This window comes from Entelurus aequoreus, linkage group LG15 (genome assembly GCF_033978785.1).
Source record: "Entelurus aequoreus isolate RoL-2023_Sb linkage group LG15, RoL_Eaeq_v1.1, whole genome shotgun sequence".
NCBI classification, from domain to species: Eukaryota; Metazoa; Chordata; class Actinopteri; order Syngnathiformes; family Syngnathidae; genus Entelurus; species Entelurus aequoreus.
Genome location: NC_084745.1, coordinates 25,417,247 through 25,442,320, shown reverse-complemented (window position 1 = coordinate 25,442,320; position 25,074 = coordinate 25,417,247). Strand labels below are relative to the sequence as shown.

Here is a 25,074-nt window from a genome sequence, read left to right as displayed (position 1 = left end):
GTTTTTGAGGAATGTTCTGCGAAACGCTAAGATTAACACCTAACAGTTGCTCCATTCAAATTAATTGGATTATCAGAGACTCACGTCCGACACTAAATGAGGGCATTAACGCCTAATTGCTATTCACCAAACAGCAGCCGGAATTAAGAGTCAGCTGCCGCTTTCATTTCAAATTGTAGCACACAAGTCATGGTGAATAGTAAAGGACACCCAAGGAGACCCAGCAATTCCCGAAAGAAACGATATAAAGAGGTCAGCTTCTTTTTTATTGTTGCTATTGATGTCTCATTGTGATTGTCATCATGAAGAGTGACAGGAAAGGCAGCAAGGAGATAGATTTGATTTAGTTTTTCAATTAATAAAGAAGTGCTGTCAAATAATATATTTTTTATGCTAGTGAATTACACTTTTAAATTTGGATTAATGGTGAATAATCACAGGTTATAACTTGCAAATTAACTTAAAAAAGAGCCCAATGAAGCCATTGTTAGGACAATGGTTGCCAATCTGATTGCAAACCCCAGCCAACAGATACTAGTCTATATGTGTTATATGTGTTTTATGTTGCACGATTGCACCAAGAAAAATTCCTAGTTTGTGAACCCGTTCTCAAACAATGGCAATAAAACTATTCTGATTCTGATTCTGATTCTATAACGACTAGAAAGCATGGCAAGAAAAACACTGTACTAACATGGGGGTATGGTCCTGGCCTGGGGCTGCATGAGTGCTGCTGACACTGGGGAGTTTCGGTTCTTGGAAGGAACTATCAAACTAGGCCTTTCAGATGACAACAGGCTGTGTGTTTGAATCATTTTTAGTTGATAGTGAATCTATACTGCTATCACAGCTGTGCATGGACTACTCTAAAGCAGGGGTTCTCATGGGCCAACTTTTGCACTACAGAGGTGCCTGGGGCCCACTCAAACATTACCACTGAATTTCTTGATTTTAATTGTGTTCAATAATTATGTCTAATGTGATTATTTATTAAAAACATAAACCTTAGGCTTAAGTCAGGCTGATTATAAAAATAAGTACAAATATTCTGCAGAAGAAGTGACTCATAAATAACTGCCCAAAAATAAATGTACATACAATTATGTTGTTGTAAAATAAACTAAATTATTAATGAATATGTTTTACTAAACTTTCAATAAAATGAAAATACATACAAAAAATGAAATAAAAATACAACTTCACCACTTCAGTCATAATTTTTGCATTTAGAAACTTTTCTGACTTTAGCTCCAGATTTCTTTGTTTGAGGGCGTCATTAATGCTACAAGTGGTGGTGTATTACAACTGAGTACCGCTGACCACAGCGGAGAAACAAATATTTTTGTCGGCCCTCTCGGGGAGTGTTTTTTAACTTTTTTTGAGCCAAGGCACATTTTTTGCGTTGAAAAAATCCGGAGGCACACCACCAGCAGAAATCATTAAAAAACAAAACTCAGTTGACAGTAAAAAGTTGTTGTCGCAATTGTTGGGTATGACATTAAACAATAACCAACTATGCATCACTATAGCTCTTGTCTCTCACGACCTGTCACATCACGCCGTGACTTAGTTTGAGTGTTTTGCTGTTTTCCTGTGTCTTGCGCTCCTATTTTGGTGTCTTTTTCTCTTTTTTTGCTATTTTCCTGTAGCAGTTTCATGTCTTCCTTTGAGCGATATTTCCCGCATCTACTTTGTTTTAGCAATCAAGAATTTTTCAGTTGTTTTTATCTTTCTTTGTGGGGACATTGTTGATTGTCATGTCCAGTGTTGGGACTAACGCGTTACCTTGTAACACGTTACTGTAACGCCGTTAGTTTCGGCGGTAACTAGTAATCTAACGCGTTATTTTTTATATACAGTAACTCAGTTACCGTTAATACATGATGCGTTACTGCGTTATTTTACGTTACTTTTTATGTAGTATCGGCTAGAAACAGAAGATCTGAGTGTGTTTTATTGCAGCGAAGCAGTGACGTGCTTCTGATTCTTCCTCTGCGCTCTCTGTGTGTTTGGGTGGGAAGGGAAGGGAAGGGGAGGGGAGAGGGGAGGGGAGGAGAGGGGGGTGCGCAATACAACGTAAACCGTTGGCCAACCAAAAAGTAACCACAGAACACTATACGCTATACGGTATAGTGTTCTGTGGTTACTTTTTGGTTGGCCAAGTGGACGTGCCGACAGGCTGTCCTCACTCAGGTCCGCACGGACCTGGAGGGGGCGTGCCTTAAGTCCGGCTGGAAATCGGGAGAAATTGGGGAGAATGGTTGTCCCGGGGAGAGGCACTGAAATTCGGTAGGGTTGGAAAGTATGAGATATTCTCACTTCTTTTCTTTTGTCGAGCACAAAGAAAATAACATTTTAGTTAAATGTAAGTTGTGTCTTGGATCAAAGATCCCGTCTACTGCCCAAAACAACAATTCTAATCTGCCTGGTTAGGCTTTGTGTATGTCACGTATGCCTTCCTTAGGTGAAGCCAGGTTTACAGCTATGTTGTTTATTGATTGAAACTTTTATTAGTAGATTGCACAGTACAGTACATATTCCGTACAATTGACCATTAAATGGTAACACCCCAATAAGTTTTTCAACTTGTTTAAGTCGGGGTCCACTTAAATTGATTCATGATACAGATAACCCTAACCCTAACCCTAACCCTAACCCCTATGCTAACATCATAATACAGTCATCACAAAAGATAATCATCAGAGTATATACATTGAATTATTTACATTATTTACAATCTGGGGTGTGGGATGTGGAGGGGGGGGGGGTTAGGTTTGGTTGGTATCAACATTTCAGTCATCAACAATCAGCATCAACAATTGCATCATCAGAGAAATTGACATTGAAACAATGTAGGACTGACTTGGTAGGATATGTACAGCAAGTAGTGGACACAGAGAGAGAGATCAGAAAGTATAAGAGAAAGTGTCTACATTTGATTATTTACAATCCGAAGAGGTGTTATGTGGAAGGGAGGGTGTTAGTTTAGGGTTGTAGTTGCCTGGAGGTATTCGTGCAGTTTTGAAGGAGGATAGAGATGCCCTTTATTTTACACCTGTTGGGAGTGCATTCCATATTGATGTGGCATAGAAAGAGAATGAGTTAAGACCTTTGTTAGTTCGGAATCTGGGTTTAACGTGGTTAGTGTTAGTGCTAGTGTTATTATGCTGTTTGTTACTTATGTATGTTATTTTGCAGCTATTTAAAATAGTTTTGTCAATTTGTTCTGGCCTGAAATAAATTGGCCCTTTGAAACATATCTTTTCTTTGTGTGTTGTATGTAGACCACATTGCTTAGCAGAGTTCAGTGATGCAAATGCATGTCAAGTTGATCAACAGATTGTATTATTCTCCAGTGCAGTAACAGTATTGAAATGAAGGCTAAAAGGGCATTAATGGGAGTTTAAAAAAAAAAAAGTAGAAGAAGTAACTAAATAGTTACTTTTCACAGTAACACGTTACTTTTTGGTGTAAGTAACTGAGTTACTTTTGAAATAAAGTAACTAGTAACTGTAACTAGTTACTGGTTTTCAGTAACTAACCCAACACTGGTCATGTCATGCTCGGATGTACTTTGTGGACGCCGTCTTTGCTGTCGTCTAGCATTCTGTTTTTACTTTGTAGCCAGTTCAGTTTTAATTTCGTTCTGCATAGCCTTCCCTAAGCTTCAATGCCTTTTCTTAGGGGCACTCGCCTTTTGTTTATTTTTGGTTTAAGCATTAGATACCTTTTTACCTGCACGCTGCCTCCCGCTGTTTCCGACATCTACAAAGCAATTAGCTTCCGGCTGCCACCTACTGATATGGAAGAGTATTACATGGTCACTCTGCCGATCTCTAGACAGCACCGACACTCAACAACGGCACATTTGCAGATTATAATTACTGGTTTGCAAAAAATATTTTTAACCCAATTAGGTGAAATTACATAATCTCCCACGGCACACCAGACAATATCTCACGGCACACTAGTAAGCCGCGGCACAGTGGTTGAAATACACTGCTCTACGGGGCGCTCGTGGCCCAACAATGGGCCTCGGCCCTATGGTTGAGAAACACGGCTCTAAAGTATATCCATATTTCATTCTTATAGGGTTGTCAATCGATAAGATATAAATGGTTCACAGTATCTCAATCAGTTAGATACTGGATAGACATTTTTCACTTTATGAATCAGGAAGACATGTTTATTTGTGATAAGACTCCCATTGCTCAAGGGAAAAATGCTTTTTTTTTTTTTTGCTTTTGTATCTCCTAAGAGAGCAACCACATTGTTGCTTAGTTACAAAGAGTGGAACTTTTGCAGGCCTTGGTTAGAATGTCAAAAGTCGGCCATTGGTGGTCATCTCCCTCCCTCCTTTCGGATGGCGTTAAACAAATAATGATTTCCTGTCTTTGCTGACTGATAAACTGACAAAGGTTTGTTTGGGTCAACTTTCTCCCCCCCCCCCAATCACCTCACCAGATGTTTGGGAAGATACCAGCAGCACAACTTTGTGCTGCTCTTTGGCCTCCACCTGCTAAGAAATCTTTTCCACACACCTCTTGAAGAATCCCTCAAAAGATGCAGTGTTGGACACACACAGTATGAGATCTAACGTCCTCTTCCTGTTTATAGTGATGGAATTTGTAGTCATGCACATAATGTCCTTGCAAGCAGTCATTTCTCTCGTATAAGGCAATGTCTGTCATTGCTTTAACGGTGTCACCTCTCCTCCATCTGCTCCTCTCTTTGTGAGCGAAGATTGCCTGATAACGGTTCCTGTTTGACTTTCAGAGAAAAGGAAAGGCAGCAGAAGGCAGACGCAGGGTTTGGCGAGACCTGGTTGTTTTTTGGCTGCCGCTACAAAGACCGAGACTACCTGTTCAGGTACGCTTGCTATTTTTTTTCACATATTCTGAAGTGATGACCGTACTGACCTGAATATAAGACTCATATTTGGGAAACAATTTTTTTCCCCCAGGTCATGCTTTCAATATCAATGAAATCACATTTTAGTCATATTTTATTGATATTTGTAAGCTGTGGTTTGATGATTCCCATTCATTGATCCACATTATCTTGAATTTAGCATCACAACCTCAGATGTTAGCTAAATTGACCAATCTTTGAAGTCTTTTTTTTTTTTTTTTAAATTAAGACATACAAATACAATACTAAAAAACGAGAAACTAAAATTAATAAAATAACAACACTATCAATAATAATAATATAAATAAAAGTTGTTTGTTTGTAATCCAAAAATTGATTCTTAAAAAAATTAAAAAACAATTTTTTAAATTGAGTCTTAAAAGAAAAACTTTTTATGTTAAATATTCTTGAAAATTATGAATCGATTTAGAATTGAAATAAATACAAATTTCGATTTGGATATGAATAAAGTTTTTTAACAGCCTTTTAAATACTACATTATTATGTACACACTATTTTTCTTGCGGTACTCCTTGGGCTAAATTTGGGACCTTAGGTACTAAATTTTGCCATCTCATGTGTGTTGGTATGACAAAGTTCCTTGAATCCTAAGTAAAATTACGTTTACACCCAAAATATACGGCGCCTCTCTAAAATAAAAACAAAACAAAAAAAACCACCAGACCGGCACATTTAGATGCATCTTCTCATATTTCTGTTCCAATTGATTTAGTCATTACGTCTTCCTCATCCCACAGCCTCACATACAGTGCATTCAGAGAGTATTCATAGTGCTTCACTTTTTCCACATTTTGTTGTTTTACAGCCTTATTCCCAAATGGAATAAATTCATTTTTGTCCTCAAAATTCTACACACAACACCTTGTAATGACAATGTGGACAATTTTTTAGAGCTTTTTGCAAATTTATTAAAAATAAAAAAAACGAGAAATCACATATACGTAAGTATTAAAAGCCTTTGCCATGAAGCTCAAAAGTGAGATCAGGTGCATCCTGTTTCATCTGATAATCCTTGAGATGTTCCTACATCTTAATTGAGCCCACCTGTGGTAAATTCAGTTGCACTTTATAAACCTGTTAGGTGGACGGACAAATGATGGTTTAGTCTTTTGTCAAACAGCACAACAAATGCTTGCTGGGATACTATCTTTTAAAGTGCAGAGCATGCCAAAAAGCACAGATGTATGCACACTTGTTCTCACCAAAGTTACATGTTGTTGCAATCTTGCTGTCTGGGAACACGGCAGCGTGAAGGCTGCTCGTGTCCTCGGATGACTTGAATTTATGTAAGTTGCGAATGTACGAATTCACATATTTTAGTGCCCGCGTTCTCGACTTTGAGGGCTTTCTTTCTAATTTCTTGCAGAAATATCCAAAGTTGTCTGCTTTGTTGCTGTGGAAACGATAGTACTGTTACTGGCTGTCCTCACAGCGTCATAAACTCACCTATGGGTATTACGCTGCTCGCAACTGTGGCTACAGTTTCATGCTTTTACGATTCTTGCCTCACCCATATTTGAAATGTCAAAAGTTTTACCGCACAGTTTTGCATTTGTCTTGGGTCAGTGTCTTTTGCCAGCCACAATTTGTACTTATGCTTGAAAAGCATTGAAGCCACACTTTGCTAGCAGAAGTAACTAGCTCATAGGCAGTGTGTAGGCGCTTGCACGTCACACATTTTTCACACCATCAAAATATCACAATGGTCCGCAGCAATTCACACTTCATTACGGTACATCGATTTTGTTTTGATTAATGAATTTTCAGATATATTTGCATTACTTTTTTAAAACTTTAAACTCTGAAAAAACATAATTTTCCACAACTTTTTCAGTGCCTGGAAATTTTTCATGACTGTACAAATCTGGTGACACCGCTGACGCATACTTGCTAACCCTCCCGTTTTTAGCGGGAGACTCCCTAAACGCGCCTCTCCCGATAACCTCCCGGCAGAAATTTTCTCCCGACAAACTCCCGGTATTCAGCCGGAGCTGGAGGCCACGCCCCCTCCAGCTCAATGCGGACCTGAGTGGGGACAGCCTGTTTTCACGTCTGATTTCCCACAATATAAACAGCTTGCCTGCCCAATGACGTCATAACTGTAGAATGATCGAGGGAGAGTTCTTGGTTTCTTATGTGGGTTTATTGTTAGGCAGTTTCATTAACGTCCTCCCAGCGCGGTAACAACACACAACAACAGCAGTCACGTTTAGTCTACCGTAAAGCAGTTCTTCTGCCGTAAACAGCAATGTTGTGACACTCTTAAACAGGACAATACTGCCATCTACTGGATAGCCTCCAGGACACTGAAATTCAAGTATTTCTTTTATTTATATATATAATAAAATCAATATATATATATAGCTAGAATTCACTGAAAGTCAAGTATTTCATACATACATATAGCGGTAGAAATGGATGGATGGATACTTGAGTTGGTGAATTCTAGCTTAAATATATTCCCCTCTTAACCATGCCCCCTGCCCACCCCGACCACGCCCCCCACCCCCACCCCCCACCTCCCGGTATCGGAGGTCTCAAGGTTGGCAAGTACGCGCTGACGTGACCTGTTGGTTTACATAAATGCTTTTCTAGACCCGGACTACAAACTAGGAGTCTTTTTCAGACTGGAAACAAATACTGCCTTACATTTCTGCTCAGTATGGTAGTTTGTTAGGAGTAAAGACGAGGAACCATAACCACGTTTGTCTTTTTTTGTTTGAATGAAAATCCCCATCATATGCTCTTCTTTTTCTGGCCCATTTTGCTTGGTTTTATTCTCTTGTCTGCATACTAATTAAAGATCCTCGTCGTAACACTGTTTGCTCAGCACTGGTGCACTGATCAAGTTGTTCCACAGGATTAATAGTGTGCGTGGATTAGCGTCCTTAATCACACAAGAATAGGATCACAGGCAGTGTGGTTTTCTGCCCATTTTTTCCGCCTGTCTACTAGTTCAATACCAGCAGACAGCCAGGTAGTGTTTGCACACTGTGTGGGCCTCTTTGAGAAACACCCCCAACGGTGTTGACCAAAGCTATTAGTCTGTGTTACATGAGCCCCCCGTGTGGAGGAGTACTCCATTTAAATTGGTTAGCGGAATCAGAACAACCCACTTACATGACTCATTTTTGTAGATTCTTGTTCACTAGGATTTGTAGGCCCGTACCATGGAATATAGAAAATCTGTTTTCTATGCTAAAAATCTTCCTCATATAAACTTATTGATTGCAGCAACACCAATAACCTACATATGTCAGACATCTTCAAAGAGTAGGTTATTATTATTTTAAGTTTTAATCAAGGATGTAACGATAGATACTCAAAAACTCACAAACTGACTGGCGCTAGCTTAAATGCTAACATGAAAACAAGAGACATTAACATATTTCCCCATTTAGAAACAACATACCCCAATCTAAACTTCTATAAACACATTACTGTCTGAGCAACTAAGATATTCAACGGTGCACATTTAACTTACAAGCTGTGCTCTTAGAACAAAGTGATCATTCTATAGTCAACGCAAAGAAAACGGAAATGCTGATTATCGGTCCTGCTAGACACAGACACCTATTTATTACCACCTTAACATTTGACAACCAAACAATTACACAAGGCGACTCGGTAAAGAATCTGGGTATTATCTTCGATTCAACTCTCTCGTTTGAGTCACACATTAAGAGTGTTACTAAAACGGCCTTCTTTCATCTCCGTAATGTCGCTAAAATTCGTTCCATTTTGTCCACTAGCGACACTGAGATCCTTATTCATGCGTTCGTTACGTCTCGTATCGATTACTGTAACGTATTATTTTCGGTTCTCCCTATGTTTAGCATTAAAAGATTACAGTTTGTACAAAATGCGGCTGCTAGACTTTTGACAAGAACAATAAAGTTTGATCATATTACGCCTATACTGGCTCACCTGCACTGGCTTCCTGTGCACTTAAGATGTGACTTTAAGGTTTTACTACTTACGTATAAAATACTACATGGTCTAGCTCCAGCCTATCTTGCCGATTGTATTGTACCATATGTCCGGCAAGAAATCTGCGTTCAAAGAACTCCGGTGTTAGGATCCGCTGCACGGATCATATTCTGTTTGGGTTTTCGGGTCACTTGTGTTTTTTCTGTTAGTCTTGGTCCCATTCTAGTTCCTGTTTATGCACCTCTTAGTTGGTTACCATAGTAGCTTATTACGTTCACCTGCCGCTGGGGTTCCCGACACGCACCTGTTGGTCATCATTGAGATTATTATTTAAAGCCTGCCTTCTCAGTCAGTCGGTCTGGCTTCTTTGTTTTGCATCCCGCGATTGCCACGTAGGTTTGTTCTAGTTTCCTAGCTCCTGCTAGTAGTCACAGTCTGTGCTAAGTGTTAGCCTTAGCTTCCGGTGCGCTCGGCACCTCGTCCTGTCGGTTTGTTTTCTGTTTTGGTACCAGTTTTGTGTTATTTTATAATTAAATCATGTCGTTACCTGCAAGTCCTGTCCGGTTTTCGTCCTTTGCATCTTGGGAGAACAAAAAATCCCGCATCACCATGCGTCCCGAACATGACATCCGGCTTATTAGTGATTCCCAGAGCCCAAAAAAAGTCTGCGGGCTATAGAGCGTTTTCTATTCGGTAATCTGGAATGCCCTCCCGGTAACAGAGATGCTACCTCAGTAGAAGCATTTAAGTCCCATCTTAAAACTAATTTGTATACTCATCTGCAGTCCCCTCCAAGGTTTCTCATTGTCCCATTGGGTTGAGTTTTTCCTTGCCCTGATGTGGGATCTGAGCCGAGGATGTCGTTGTGGCTTGTGCAGCCCTTTGAGACACTTGTGATTTAGGGCTATATAAATAAACATTGATTGATTGAGAAAAAAAGAGCCGGAAGTGTTTTACGGTGCATTTAAGGACCAAGAAATAATAAAAAAAAGAATATATGTTTTTTGTTACGCAGTTTTCATTTAAATACATTTTAAAGTAAACCAATATTCAAAACAATAGAAGCTTAGCCTTTAAAACAGATAAAATAATAACAATAAAATCGGTAAAGCATAAGAAGTAGAAAACCTGCAAAATACGGGGTTTTCTTACAGTGTGTCTACCTATTGTAGTTACTTAAAGGGGACTTATTATGCAAAACCAGCTTTTCTTACCTATTGGTACCTGTTTTTGTGTATTTGGGATCTGCATAAATCCTGAAAATGTGAAATTAAACTATGGAGACATGGTGGAGATATTTATAAAACAATCTTGCCTTCCTTCATACTTCCTCCAAACAAGCCGTGTGGAATTTGCCAAGTTTGTGCCCTTTTTCCCCAAGTGTGACGTCAGCGAATTTCCCCATATATGGTAGAGATTCACCCGAAGAGCTTTGAGCAAGTCCGCCATTGTAGTCCGACACTGTTGTCAAGGAGCTCCTTTTTTTCTCTATCCTCTTGTTGTGGGGCAGACTGGCTCGTACAAGATTCAAGATTGTTTATTGTCATATGCACAGTTAAACAAACAGTTTGCCGTACAATGAAAATCTTACTTTGCTTGTCCACCCTTCAACAAGTCACACGGTACTTAGCTAAAATAAAAATACAAATGTATATACAAGGCACAGTAAGTAACATAACATTATTGCACATTCTGATTGACAGTCAACAGTATAAATATGGAGGTGACATTTGGTCACAGCAGCAGTTAAAGTGTCTTTAGTGATAAAAGGTGAAAAGTGTCTACAGTGATGGTTCACAGTTCAGGGGTGGTCATGGTAGCTGTCTTTTGTTCAAAAAGACAAAAGTAAAACGCCTGATGGCCTGTGGGTAGAAACTGTTTGTCAGTCTCGTAGTCCTGGATTTCAGGCTCCTGTATCGTCTGCCTGATGGTAGGAGGCTGAAGAGACTGTGCTGGGGGTGTGTACTGTCCTTTATGATGTTGTGTGCTCTCCTGGTGGCCCTGGTAGAGTACATGTCCTGTAGTGAGGGGAAGGCTGCTCCTGATATCTACTGAGCAGTTTTAATCACTCGCTGGAGTGCCTTCCTGTCCTTAGCAGTGCAGTTTCCATACCAGACCGTGATTGAGCTGGTAAGGACACTCTCAACCGTACTTCTATAGAAGTTGCTTAGAATTTTGGGTGGCATGCCAAATTTTCTCAGCCTTCTAAGGAAGTACAGTCGCTGCTGGGCTTTCTTTATTGTTTGTTGGCAACTTGTCCAGGGTGTACCCCGCCTTCCGCCCGAATGCAGCTGAGATAGGCTCCAGCGCCCCCCGCGACCCCGAAGGGAATAAGCGGTAGAAAATGGATGGATGGATGGGTGTTGTGATCCCAGGTGAGGTCCTCGCTGATGTGGGTCCCGAGGAATTTAAAGGTTTTCACCCTGTCCACCTCTGTCCCCCCTATGTACAGAGGTGTGTACTGTGCACTCCTTCTCCGTGGGTCAATAATCATCTCCTTGGTCTTGTCTGTGTTCAAGGAGAGATTATAATCCTGACACCAGGCCACCAGTTCCGCTACTTCCCTTCTGTATGCTGCCTCAGCTCCCCCGGTGATCAGTCCGACGACCGTAGTATCATCTGCAAACTTGATGATACTGGTGTTGATCTGGGAGGCCACACAGTCGTGTGTGAAGAGGTTACATGCACATACATCCTCAGCTGTTGCCATTTTTAATAAAAAGTAGCATACTGTATAGTTCTAACTAGGGTTAAACGGTATGCCGGTACTAGTATAGTATCGCGGTACTAATGAATCAAAAACAGTACTACACTCTGTTTAAAAAGTACCGGTTCCCCCAAATGTTTTTTCTTTTTTTTTTTCCAACGGGCATGACGGCGCGTCGTCACGTCATGACATTGCTGGTTTACGAGCAAAGGAGCGTGTTCGGCAGCGCATAATCACGGAGTACTTACAAGCAGACACGGTGTGTAGACAGAAAAGGGAGAACGGACGCATTTTGGCCTAAAAACTGACGATAAAGGTGAAGCTATAACACTGAAACGCCCCCAGGAGGAGGTGCTTTAAGACATAGCTAGCTAGCTAGCTAGCAGTGAACATTCATCCGCAGTCGGCAGTGTTTTAGCTACTTCTAAATCACTAATCCTCGCCTCCATGGCGACAAATAAAGTGAGTTTCTTACAAGTATCATCCCTGCAGGACAAGGAATAGCTAAACATGCTTCACTACACACCGTAGGAGGATACAACAGCTCACCGGCATCACAGCTAACAAAAGCTAGCGCGCCTGAATGTAAACAAATGCCATTGGTGGATCTCACCTGACATCCACTGTAATGATACCAAGTACAATTGCGTATCTGGTCGATAGTACTATGATTACATCTATATTTTTTATCGCCACAAAATCTTTTTCCCTATTTTTAAAATTCATATTATATGTATAAACTCAGGAAATATGTCTCTGGACACACGAGATCTTTGAATATGACCAATGTATGATCCTGCAACTACTTGGTATCTGATCGATACCTAAATTTGTGGTATCATCCAAAACTAATGTAAAGTATCCAAACAACAGAAGAATATGTTATTATTACATTTTAACAGAAGTGTAGATTTTATTTAAGGGCATAATTGTTCTTTGATTGCCATAAGAAACATATGTTTAATGTACTGTAAGATTTTTTGTTAAAATAAAGCAAATAATGCAATTTTTTTGTGGTCCCCTTTTATTTAGAAAAGTATCGAAATACATTTTGGTACCGGTACCAAAATACTGGTATCTGGACAACCCTAGTTCTAACTAATATCTGTCAGTAGACCCAATTTGGAAGGTCTAAAACTATGACATGGCTGACGAGGAGAAGACACAGTCGAAGTGGAGGCACGTAAATAAGACTGCTCACGAAACGGTGTATCCTAAAGAGACGGTCTTAAAGCGGCTTGAAGGTGGTCTGTAAAAGATTATCCAGCTATGCAAATTTTGTAGAAAAAAATTATAATGAAAAAAATCATAATATAACCCCTTTACAAAAAAATTGGTCAAAAGATTTACGTGTGTAAAGGAGTACTTTTTGAGAACATTCAAAAATACAGCGATAATCATGCTAATCGATACAAAATGTTAAAGTCGATAAATCCATTTAAATTATCTTATTCCAAAAATATACAAAAACATTTATTTCACTGTGCCGTCAAATAAGAGTCAAAGTTAATCACTATACCAGCAGTTGTGAAAATTAAACAAAGTCAACAAGCTTTCTTATTAAGCACGCTGAAAAAAAACGTGACTACTTTGTAACTAGGATAAATCCGAAACAAGAGGTTTGTGGGAACGCAAGTGGTAGGGTTGGGGACCAATGGTTTAAAGCCCCCCAAAAACAATGACATAGAACAGTAATATGGTCAAAACACGGTCACACACAAAACACAAAAACATATCGGTACGTCTTGAAAAACTGCCATGCTCCTGTGGTTGTAAAATCAATCAATCAATCAATGTTTATTTATATGGCCCTAAATCACAAAAGTCTCAAAGGGCTGTAAAAGCAGTATTTGACATAAGGCATCAGACTTTTGCACATCTCATGGTGATCTCCTTCGCTCACCTGCCTATGCACTAACATGCACAACAAACAATGGCAACCTCTCACCCCTCAATTATGGCATTTCTACACACAGTCATAAGAACGTCAGGTAAGAAATCTATACATCCCTTTTTAGTGTTGTGTATGTCGACCGTTCCTTAGGAGCTTAGTCACAGCACGCTTGGATAATCTTTTTCAAAGATCTCCATGCCATTGTCCTCCTCCTGCCAATAGCACCCAAGCCCAGCAGATGCAAAGGCAGAGGAGTTAAGTTGGCGAGCACACCTCTCCTCGGAAGCAAGGTTATACCCAACAGCAGGATTGATTAGAGAAATGTGTTTAGAACGGTGACTCGACCTTTCTAGTTTTCTTGTTAAGCAAAATAAATGAGCTGTCTGGCACAGCTTTCCTTGGACCTTTTGCACGCCAGTGTTGTTCTATTGAGCTTGACAGTTTTTCTTGTTCTCAGAAAACATGTTTCTGCCACTGAATATCTTAAGGGGATGTGTCACAAGGCCATCAGTTTGAGTGTCCAGGTTTATTTATTCTTTTAAGCCCAGGCATTGTTTTTTTGTCTTTGTTCCACAGAGAAGAACTGGAGGGCTTTGTGTCCAGTGGTACCTTGAACCACCTGAAGGTATGTTTCTCCAGAGATGAGACAAAGGAGGAAGAGGCCAGAATCTCAGGAGGACCACCAAGATATGTCCAACACAACCTGCTGCTCCATAGCCATGACATCATCAACATCCTGCTTAAGGGCAACGGTTGCCTCTATGTTTGTGGGTATGTACACACAATACACAAAAGTACTGGGACACAACTTTTAGTATTTATTTGCTTTTTGTGACATAACAATCAAGCGTGATATTGGTTTACCGTGAATTCTATAATTAGTAACTATAAATAGTATCATTTTTCTATAAAATTGTTATAACTATACATCTGCATAACATTGTAAGCTTATTAACATTAAAGGAAACACACACCGGTCTTTCCTCGTCTCCCACCGTGATTACAGTAAAGCCAAGTGCGACATACACTTCATCAAATTCTGGTACGGCCAAAAAAATTATGTTCCCCGAGGTCACAAGCGTCTCTTCCAGGGGGGCCCGCCCCACTATTTGAGAAGGACTGAATTAGAGTTAGGGCGTTGATTTACCTCAAACCTTTTCAAATAGTGGAGCGGGCCCCCCCGGGGGGGCGCTGTGACTTCGGGAAACATTCTTTTTTGCCGTACCCAGGGTTTCTGCAGGATATTAAAAAGCATTGATTTTGCAAAAATTAAGGCCTCAAATAGCATTTAAAAGCATTAAATATGATGTCTGGAGGCATTCAAAATGTCATACGACGCAATTGGCAACAAAGGAGACAACAAAACAAACCAGTTTTTCTAATTAAGGGAAAACTGCACTTCAAGATGTTCAATATTTACTTAAGTGGTATTTTTGCTAATAAATATTGAGAGTCCATTTTATTTCTCTGTAGGTTTACCTATTTAAGGTATTGACCTTCCAATTACAATGGTTTAAAAAATATTGTAATGAAAAATATGTTTATTGCGTTATTATTATGCCTAATTTGGCCACAGTTAATATAAATATTTCGACAATTTTGACTACACAGAGAATTGTATGCTTTTGGCGTTATATACAAAAACCCAAAACCAGTGAAGTTGGCACGTTGTGTAAATCGTAAATAAAAACAGAATACAATGATTTGCAAATCCTTTTCAACATATATTCAATTAAATAGACTGCAAAGACAATATACTTAACGTTCGAACTGGAAAACTTTGTTATTTTTTGCAAATATTAGCTCATTTGGAATTTGATGCCTGCAACATGTTTCAAAAAAGCTGTGAAAGTTAAGGAATGCTCATCAAACACTTATTTGGAACCTCCCACAGGTGAACAGGTTAATTGGGAACAGGTGGGTGCCATGATTGGGTATAAAAGCAGCTTCCATGAAATGCTCAGTCGTTGACAAACAAGGATGGGGCGATGGTCACCACTTTGAACAAATTCGTGAGCAAATTGTCGAACAGTTTAAGAACAACATTTCGCAACGAGCTATTGCAAGGAATTTAGGGATTTCACCATCTTCGGTTCGTAATATCATCAAAAGGTTCAGAGAATCTGGAGAAATCACTGTACGTAAGCGATATTACGGACCTTCGATCTCTCAGACGGGTACTACATCAAAAACCGACATCAGTGTGTAAGGGATATCACCACATGGGCTCAGGAACACTTCGGAAAACCACTGGGACAGTTCGTCGCTACATCTGTAAGTGCAAGTTAAAACTCTACAATGCAAAGCCAAAGTCATTTATCAACAACACCCAGAAACGCCGCCAGCTTCGCTGGGCCAAGAGCTCATCTACGATAGACTGATGCAAAGTGGAAAAGTTTTCTGTGGTCTGACGAGTCCACATTTCAAATAGTTTTTGGAAACTGGACGTCGTGTCCTGCGGAACAAATAGGAAAAGAACCATCCGGATTGTTATAGGTGCAAAGTTCAAAAGCCAGCATCTGTGATGGTATGGGGGTGTATTAATGCCCAAGGCATGGGTAGCTTACACATCTGGTAAGGCACCATTAATGCTGAAAGGTACATACAGGTTTTGGAGCAACATATGTTGCCATCCAAGCAACGTTATCATGGACGCCCCTGCTTATTTCAGCAAGACAATGCCAAGCCACGTGTTATAACAGCGTGGCTTCATAGTAAAAGAGTGCGGGTACTAGACTGGCCTGCCTGTAGTCCAGACCTGTCTCCCATTGAAAATGTGTGGCGCAATATGAAGCCTAAAATACCACAACGGAGACCCCGGACTGTTGAACAACTTAAGCTGTACATCAAGCAAGAATGGGAAATAATTCCACCTGAAAAGCTTAAAAAATTGGTCTACTCAGTTCCCAAACGTTTACAGAGTGTTGTTAAAAGGAAAGGCCATGTAAGACAGTGGTAAAAATGCCCCTGTGCCAACTTTTTTGCAATGTGTTGCAGCCATTAAATTCTAAGTTAATGATTATTTGCAGAAAAAAAAGTTTGTCAGTTCGACCATTAAATATCTTGTCTTTGCAGTCTATTCATTTGAATATAAGTTAAAGGATTTTCAAATCATTGTATTCTGTTTTTATTTACGAATTACACAACGTGCCAACTTCACTGGTTTTGTGTTTTGTAATAATCTGCAATAGGACATGGGCATTAAAAGCATTACATTATAATTGTTGATACCTGCAGAAACCCTGGTACTAGAATATGAAGAAGCGTATGTAAGCGCTTGGCTGCACTGGGACTGCTCTGTGAGACGAGGAAAGACAAGTGTATTAAGGATACAATGCTATGCAGAGTGTGACGATCGGTCACTTCATTTTTGTTTGTTTCCTTGTTTTTGTATTTACTTCCCGTCAGTGTTCTTATTTTGTTCTATTTCCTGTTTGTTCCGCGGAGCACTGTTTTTTCCCTCAGCTGCCGTTGATACACCGGCTGCCAATCAACATGTATCCTATTTATGCCTTGTCTCGAGCACTCCTCAGTGCTCGATAGTAACACTTTATGTTGGAACGTTTATGCAAGACTGCTTCATTTGAGATTAAAACTCATTTTACCTCCTCTTCGCTCTCCTGGTTCTTGCATCTTGGGGTCACAAAACAGCAGCCATGCGAGTTCCCAACACAGAGGTGTACTTATAACAATTTTATAAAAAAATGATACTATTTATAGTCACGGTTGAGAGTGGGGGGCGCAAAATATTTTTCATCTTTTTAGGGGGGGCGTAAAAGACAATAATTGGGGTGGGCTGATTTATTTGAGAGCTTTTGTGCATAGTTACCACTTCTATACAAGTCTTCTCTCTTTGTTTCCAACAGTACCTTTTCAGGAAGACAATGAATGACGCATAGTAATGAGCCACATCAACACTTTTATAGCAAGGGTCCTATGATTTATCTAGAAGGTCTCTGTTTTATCACTGCCAGGCTACCTGCTTCTCCTAAATGATCGTAGAAACATCATGACGCAATGAATTAAATACTAAACTACATTACCAGGATGATGGATCTCTCCCAAAATGCTGCAACTGCAAAATACGAGCTGTCAGGTTTCAAGATTTATTTGGCTCGTCATACACTGTATACACCCAAATTGCAATGTTGAGGACTTGACTTAAAGTAAATACAAACTGCATGGGACCTCCAAAGTCTGGTCCAGGTCACTGGTTGACTTATTTATTTAGGTAATAACTAGGGGTGTAACGATTTGTTTTAACGATTAGATTCAGAATTTCTGGTTGCCGATACGATTCCATCCATCTGTCCACTGGAGGAGACCAAACAAATCAGATCGCACTGTTCATTATTGTGGCCACTGAGTGGCTCAGCCTCAGGCTGCATTACTATATTGTAGAGATGTAACGGTATCAAAACCTCACAGTACGATATTATCACGGTACTAAGCCCACGGTGCGATATTTTTGTGGTATATGTCACCCACCTAAAAAAATTTGTGTAAAATTAAGTGGCAAGAATGTTTAGGATAAACACACTTACTCTAATTGAACACAAACATAATGTTCAAACTTTCCAATCATATTACTATAAACAAGTGTATACATATTTATATTTATATACACGCACGCGCGCACGCACACAATATATCTATATACATACTGTATATATATATATATACACACACACATATATAAATATATATTTATATTTGTATATATTAAAAAAAAAAAAGTTCAGTTAAGTGTCTTTAAACAATATAAACATCCAGTGTAGGGTTGTACGCTATACCGGTATTCATATAGTACCGCAATACTAATTAATTATATTCGGTACTATACCGCCTCTGAAAAAGTACCGGTCCACCGCGCCCCCCCTCCATCCGTCGTCGTCGTGTCATTTCTGGTTCATGAGCAGAGGAGCATGTTCGGTAGTACACAATCACAGAGTACTTACAAGCAGACACAGTGTGTAGACAGAAAAGGGAGAACGGACGCATTTTGGCTTAAAAACTAACGATAAAGGTGAAGTTATAACACTGAAACGCCCTCAGGAAGAGGTGCTTTAAGACATGGCTAGCTAGTCGGCAGTGTTTTAGCTACTTCTAAAACACTAATCCTCACCTCCATGGCGACAAATAAAGTAAGTTTCTTACAAGTATCATCCCTGCAGGACGAGGAATAGCTAAACATGCTTCACTACACACCGTAGCTCACCAGCGTCAAAATGTAAACAAATGCCGTTGGTGGATCTACACCTAACATCCACTGTAATGATACCAAGTACAGGAGCGTATCTAGTCGATACTACTATGTTTACGTCAATATTTTTTGGCATCACAATATCTTTTATCGTTTTTTATAAGTTTAGATTATATTTATAAACTCAGGAAATATGTCCCTGCACACATGAGGACTTTGAAATTTGACCAATGTATGATCCTGTAATGACTTGGTATCGGATTGATACCCAAATTTGTGGTATCATCCAAAACTAATGTAAAGTATCGAACAACAGAAGAATAAGTGATTATTACATTTTAACAGAAGTGTATATAGAACATGTTAAAAGAGAAAGTAAGCAGATATTAACAGTAAATGAACAAGTAGAGTAATAATTCATTTTCTACCACTTGTCCTTAATAATTTTGACAAAATAATAGAATGATAAATGACACAATGTTACTGCATATGTCAGCAGCTAAATTAGGAGCCTTTCGTTTGTTTACTTACTAATAAAAGACAAGTTGTCTTGTATGTTCACTATTTTATTAAAAGACAAACTTGCAATAAGAAACATATGTTTAATGTACCTTAACATTTTTGTTAAAATAAAGCCAAAAATAGATTTTTTTGTGGTCCCCTTTATTTAGAAAAGTATCACAATAATTTTGGTACCGGTACCAAAATATTGCTATCGAGACAAGATTAATCCAGTGTAACAAATGTAAAACAATAGGGATGTAACTATCAAAATCTCACAGTACGATATTATAAAGATATCAAGGCCACGGTACGATATACTAGCTGTATATGTCCATAAAAAAAGCTTGGTCGTCTTGGAAACACTCCAGAAGAAGGCAGCGACTTTGCCTTGCAGTACGCAGACCAACGAGGATGTGTTTTCACTAGTGTTTGTTTGTTTGTTAGCAACATAACTCAAAAAGTTATAGATAGATTTTGATGAAAACTTCAGGAAATGTCTGAAGAAACAATCTTTTCTCTCTTGTTTACGACCTCGCAGGGAGTTTTGGGAGATGTAGTTTACTTCCAGACCAGCCAGTTCAAAAGTGCCAGCAAAAAACTACACTAACCAAGTTTTCCTTTTATACCGTCTCATGTCACGGCATTATTGTGATGATTTTGATACCGAAATACCGTGCTGTTCATAAAACTGTTTCACCCCTACTATATTGGATTAAAAGAATGTAAATGTGACTAAAGGGTGTTATTTCATGTGTAAAGGGCTCTCATAATGTTGAAAAATGTATCTAGAAGGTAGTAAACATGATTTTATATTTTTGATTTATAATTAATGAATCCTACTTCACGGAAATTCATTTATCGTGGTGTGTGGAACCAATTAACAGCGATAAACGAGGGATTACTGAAGTACAAAAGTAATAAAGAGTGGACAAAATGAACTGAGGCAGCTCGAAAATAAAGTGACTAACGATACTGAAAAAAGCTGATAGAGATGTATTGTTTCAGTTTTGGTATTGGCGTGGTATCAAAGTGTTGGTATTTGTGACAACCCCACATTGACCTGATCACTGACCAGGTTAAAGTAAAAGAGTATATGCGCTCAAAATCGATTTGATTAAGCTGCATTTATACATGATTAATATAACAAATGTGTTAACATTGACAGCCCTAAAATTGTTTGTATATAGTGAAACCTTATTTAAATTAAATCTATTTCAGAGAGTAAAGTTATACATGGCATGAACAGATGAGATTTTTTAAAAGTGAAAACTAAACAGGTCATGTAATTGACCCATTTGTCGTCTCCAGGGACGCAAAGAACATGGCTAAAGACGTGAACGACACCCTGATGGAGATGATCAAGGCGGAGCTCCAGGTGGACCAACTGGACGCCATGAAGCGACTGGCCACGCTACGAGAGGAGAGACGCTACTTGCAGGACATCTGGGGATGATTGCTTTTTTTTACATTTTCAACTTGTTGTGCTGTTACCTTCTGAGCTATGGGTGCCTGCAGGGAACGTTTACTACCCGTTGCTTCAGCGATAGACTGGCCCGCGCTGACCTGAGGATATAGCCTCTTTACATCATTTCAGACTTTGCTCTTTTTAGCAGCAAGGACCTTGGCGAGAGGGCAATGGTGCCGCTTATTGGTCCTCGTGGTGGGAAAATGCTTTTAGGGTTGACAAGAACCTCAACGTTTGTCCTGCCCGGCAAAGCATTTAAGTCAGCTTTGATGGAGGGATTTCAATGAGACTCTACCTTTCTGAATACACAACACAGTCATTTGCGATTACACACACACACACACACACACACACACACACACACACACACACACACACACACACACACACACACACACACACACACACACACACACACACACACACACACACACACACACACACACACACACACACACACACACATTTATAAAAGAATGTGCATTCTCACAGACAAAAGTAAATAGATTGCTTTTGAATCTGTAAAAGCCACTGCCACCTTTGCAAAGAACTTCTGAAGGCCACAAATAACTCAATTTTCTTTCATTCTAATTCAGGTATAATGAATAGTAGAGGTTTTTTTTTTAATTAATTTTTTTTAATCGGGGACAAGCGGTAGAAAATGGATGGATGGATGGGTTCTGGAATAATGCAATTAAGCTTTTCTTGACGAGAGAACATCCTTTTTATTAATTATGATACTGTGTAAAGCTCAAAGCAAGCATACCGTAATTTCCGGACTATCGAGCGCCCCGGTATTTAAGACGCTCCCACCAAATTTTAGAAGAAATTAATATTTTTACATATATTAGCTGCACTAGATTATAAATCGCAGATATATACGTTGTGAAAAGAGATATTTTGTTTATAATTGTTTCCAAGCGGTGCCTGTCACACAGCAGTAAAACGGCTGATCAAACAAAACAGGAGTCATCGTCATGGACCTACTCGCTGCTGAAGCTAGCCCTCCAATCAGCTGAACAGACTCAATAAGTTCACGGTGACGTTTTGGTGAATTTACGAAACTGAAACAATACATACAATAATGCTATTGTATGTACATAATTCTAACAGACACTTGTAAACGTGTTAGCATATTTGCTAGTGCTAACTAGATTACATTACAATAGCACGTACAATTATCATGAGAACACTCCAACAGACAACACATGGGGCGGTTTCGTAAGTATAATTGTTTAGTTATATTGTAAGACTTAGGAACGTTGCCTGGAGTGATGAATGAAGAATCCTTTCGAGCAAAAACGCTATGGATGGTCATACTTCCGGTTTAAGGCACAAAACAAAGTACATTTTCAACCCACAGCACCTGCAGTGAGCAAACTTGTCCAAAATGGCGCCTTGGTACTCACAAAAACAGCTTTTCAGTGTCTCTGTCTGTGTAATATGAAAACTATTTGTTGAATACAAAAGATGGCCGTTAGCTGCACCGTTTTATAAGCCGCAGGGTTCAAAGTGAAGCGGGTTAGAGTCCGGAAAATACGGTACATGGCATGTTGAATCCCAAATTTCAAGTAATTTGTTTTGGCCTTCCCGTGTGCACAAAGGCCAGCGAACTTGACAATCCCACACCAACGGTGCCTTCACGGCTTCAGCTTTTGTACAATTCAGATTTCATCAGATTTTTTGAGGGGATGGCTTCCCAACAAATCCTGAGGCTGTAACTTGACAGTACAAGCTGTGTTTGCTGTTCATTGAAGACTTTTTGTGGCCTCACAGGGAGAGAGAGGCTTCCTCCGAATTAAATCTTCCAACAGCGCTTGTTTCATTTCTGCTTTTTGAAGGGAGGGGAAAAACATGTTTGCAATCTGCGCTCCCTGCACTGTTGACACAACATTTAATTTGTTTTTGAGTGCAGAGTAAACAAAACTGTCACTGTCGCGGAAAACCACCCCTGACTGTGACTAATTGGTTTAATACTTGATTGTCAAACATAGCGCCCACCTTGTCTCGCACCTCTTCTGCCCCTCATATGGAAGAAACTTTCACCTGTACTCAACATCAAACTCACAGTGGAACTTGCAGATGTTGGACAATTTGAAGTACAACCAAAATATGCCCTGAAATTCAAACAAATCATCACGCACGTCTTGCAAGACTTTAAACGTTTAAAACACGTGTGTCCAAACTTATTCCACTGAGAGCCGCACACTGAAAAATGAAGGAAAGCGGGGGCCATTTTGATATTTTTCATTTTCAAAATCAATACAATATAGGGCTCCCCTCAATGGTGAATGTTAGGTTCCAGTCATTAAAGTGTACTTATATATTAATAGTTGTTTTACTTTCAACGCTTAAATATCTATTGATCAACTTTAGGACTATCCAATGCCATAGACCTTTTACTTTTTTCTTACTTTATTTTTATCACATGGACAAAGATAAGCCCTTCTGGAGGAAAGTTCTGTGGTCAGATGAAACTAAAATTGAGCTGTTTGGCCACAATACCCAGCAATATGTTTGGAGGAGATAAGGTGAGGCCTTTAATCCCAGGAACAACATTCATACCGTCAAGCATGGTGGTGGTAGTATTATGCTCTGGGCCTGTTTTGCTGCCAATGGAACTGGTGCTTTACAGAGAGTAAATGGGACAATGAAAAATGCGGATTACCTCCGAATTCTTCAGGACAACCTAAAATCATTAGCCCGGAGGTTGGGTCTTGGGCGCAGTTGAGCGTTCCAACAGGACAATGACCCCAAACACACGTCAAAAGTGGTAAAGGAATGGCTAAATCAGGCTAGAATTTAGGTTTTAGAATGGCCTTCCCAAAGTCCTGACTTAAGCGTGTGGACAATGCTGAAGAAACAAGTCAATGTCAGAAAACCAACAACTTTAGCTAAACTGCACCAATTTTGTCAAGAGGAGTGGTCAACAATTCAACAAGAAGCTTGTGGATGGCTACCAAAAGCGCCTTATTGCAGTGAAACTTGCCAAGGGACATGTAAGCAAATATTAACATTGCTGTATGTATACTTTTGACCCAGCAGTTTTGGTCACATTTTCAGTAGACCCATAATAAATTCATAAAAGAACCAAACTTCATGAATGTTTTTTGTGACCAACAAGTATGTGCTCCAATCATTCTAGCACAAAAAAATAAGAAATGTAAAAATGTTTGGAAACTCCAGACAGCCATGACATTATGTTCTTTACAAGTGTATGTAAACTTTTGACCACGTCTGTACATACATACATACATCATACATATTAATATGATCCAAAAAAGCACAACTCAACCACTAACATTCGGATGAGGTGCAACCTTCATCGTGCATACAGTACAAGTCAATCACACATCAAAATCTCAATAATGCACTTAAATCGCAGGTAAAGAGCATGTTTGTGCTTCTCTCCTAAAGGAAGTAACTGAATTCAAGGTCAGCAGCGCCTTTGACGAGAAAGCAAATTAGGCAAAGGCTGTCTTATGTTTTAGGATACTACACTGCCCTCTAGTAGTACCTCTTACATGTGTAAAGGGGAAAGTGTAATGATAACCATAGAATTTGCAATGCTAAATCTAACAAAGTCAACCAATTCCCGTGAATTATGTGGGGCTATGTCCAGTGGCCTGCAACTTTCTCGCATATTTTGGCCAATAAGCATAATTTTGACCAATCTTCAACAGTCTAATCAACACGTAGATGAAGCAAGAACAGCAACATGTAACAACATATCAACTCAATTATGCTGAAACAGCACAGTTGTAATCCTCCCGCGTACCTTAGACTTACTTCTGGTTTCTGTTTTTGGCGCTTACTAAGCCTGAGTGTCAAAATAAACGAGTTAACTCATGTGATTAATCACAAAGAATTGTCGTTTTAATCATGTACACACTAAGATTAATCATGGCATTTATTTTGCCCATGCAAGCTCTTTTACCTTCACTGCTTTACGGTCAGTGATCTGGGGCCGTACTTATCAAGCTTCTTAGAGTGCCATTTTACACTTAAGTCCTGAGAATTTGCGAAATTTAGTCCTACTCTCAAACTTAAGAATAAAAGCTTTTTATCAACGTTCTTAAGTCTAAGAATCACTCCTACTCTCCACGATATTTAAGAGACCTTCAGAGGTGTCTTAAGTGGTTAGGAGTTGCCAGCAGGGGATGACACTGAGGCGAGAGAGACGTGCGCGAACGTTCAGGGAACGGAACAATGTTTTTGTTTTTTTTTGATGACGAGCAGCTGATCAAACGGTATCGTTTAGACAGAGCGGATATTATTTTTGTCACAGATTTAATACTTTTCGATTCTTTGTTGATTTCTGCATGTGGCTGCAGTGGGCTAGTATATATAGAGCCACCCACACCAGTTTCAAATTAGTTGCCTAATTAATGAATTGGAAAGAAAATGTTATGACAGTAGCGTATGTGTGTGGCCGTGAG

General features: G+C 39.4%; 1 protein-coding gene across 3 annotated transcripts in view; it reads left to right on the top strand.

Moving 5' to 3' along the window:
* Window positions 1-23,634, top strand: part of mtrr (5-methyltetrahydrofolate-homocysteine methyltransferase reductase) — a 74,229-nt gene extending 50,595 nt beyond the window's left edge. For all 3 annotated transcript variants that reach the window (XM_062021109.1, XM_062021107.1, XM_062021108.1), the window contains exons 12-14: window positions 4,777-4,869; window positions 14,040-14,234; window positions 20,479-23,634. In XM_062021109.1, the coding sequence (XP_061877093.1) occupies window positions 4,777-4,869; window positions 14,040-14,234; window positions 20,479-20,623 (433 nt within the window). In that variant the 3' untranslated portion in view covers window positions 20,624-23,634. The remainder of the gene's footprint in view (window positions 1-4,776; window positions 4,870-14,039; window positions 14,235-20,478) is intronic.
* The last annotated feature ends 1,440 nt before the right edge of the window (window positions 23,635-25,074 follow it).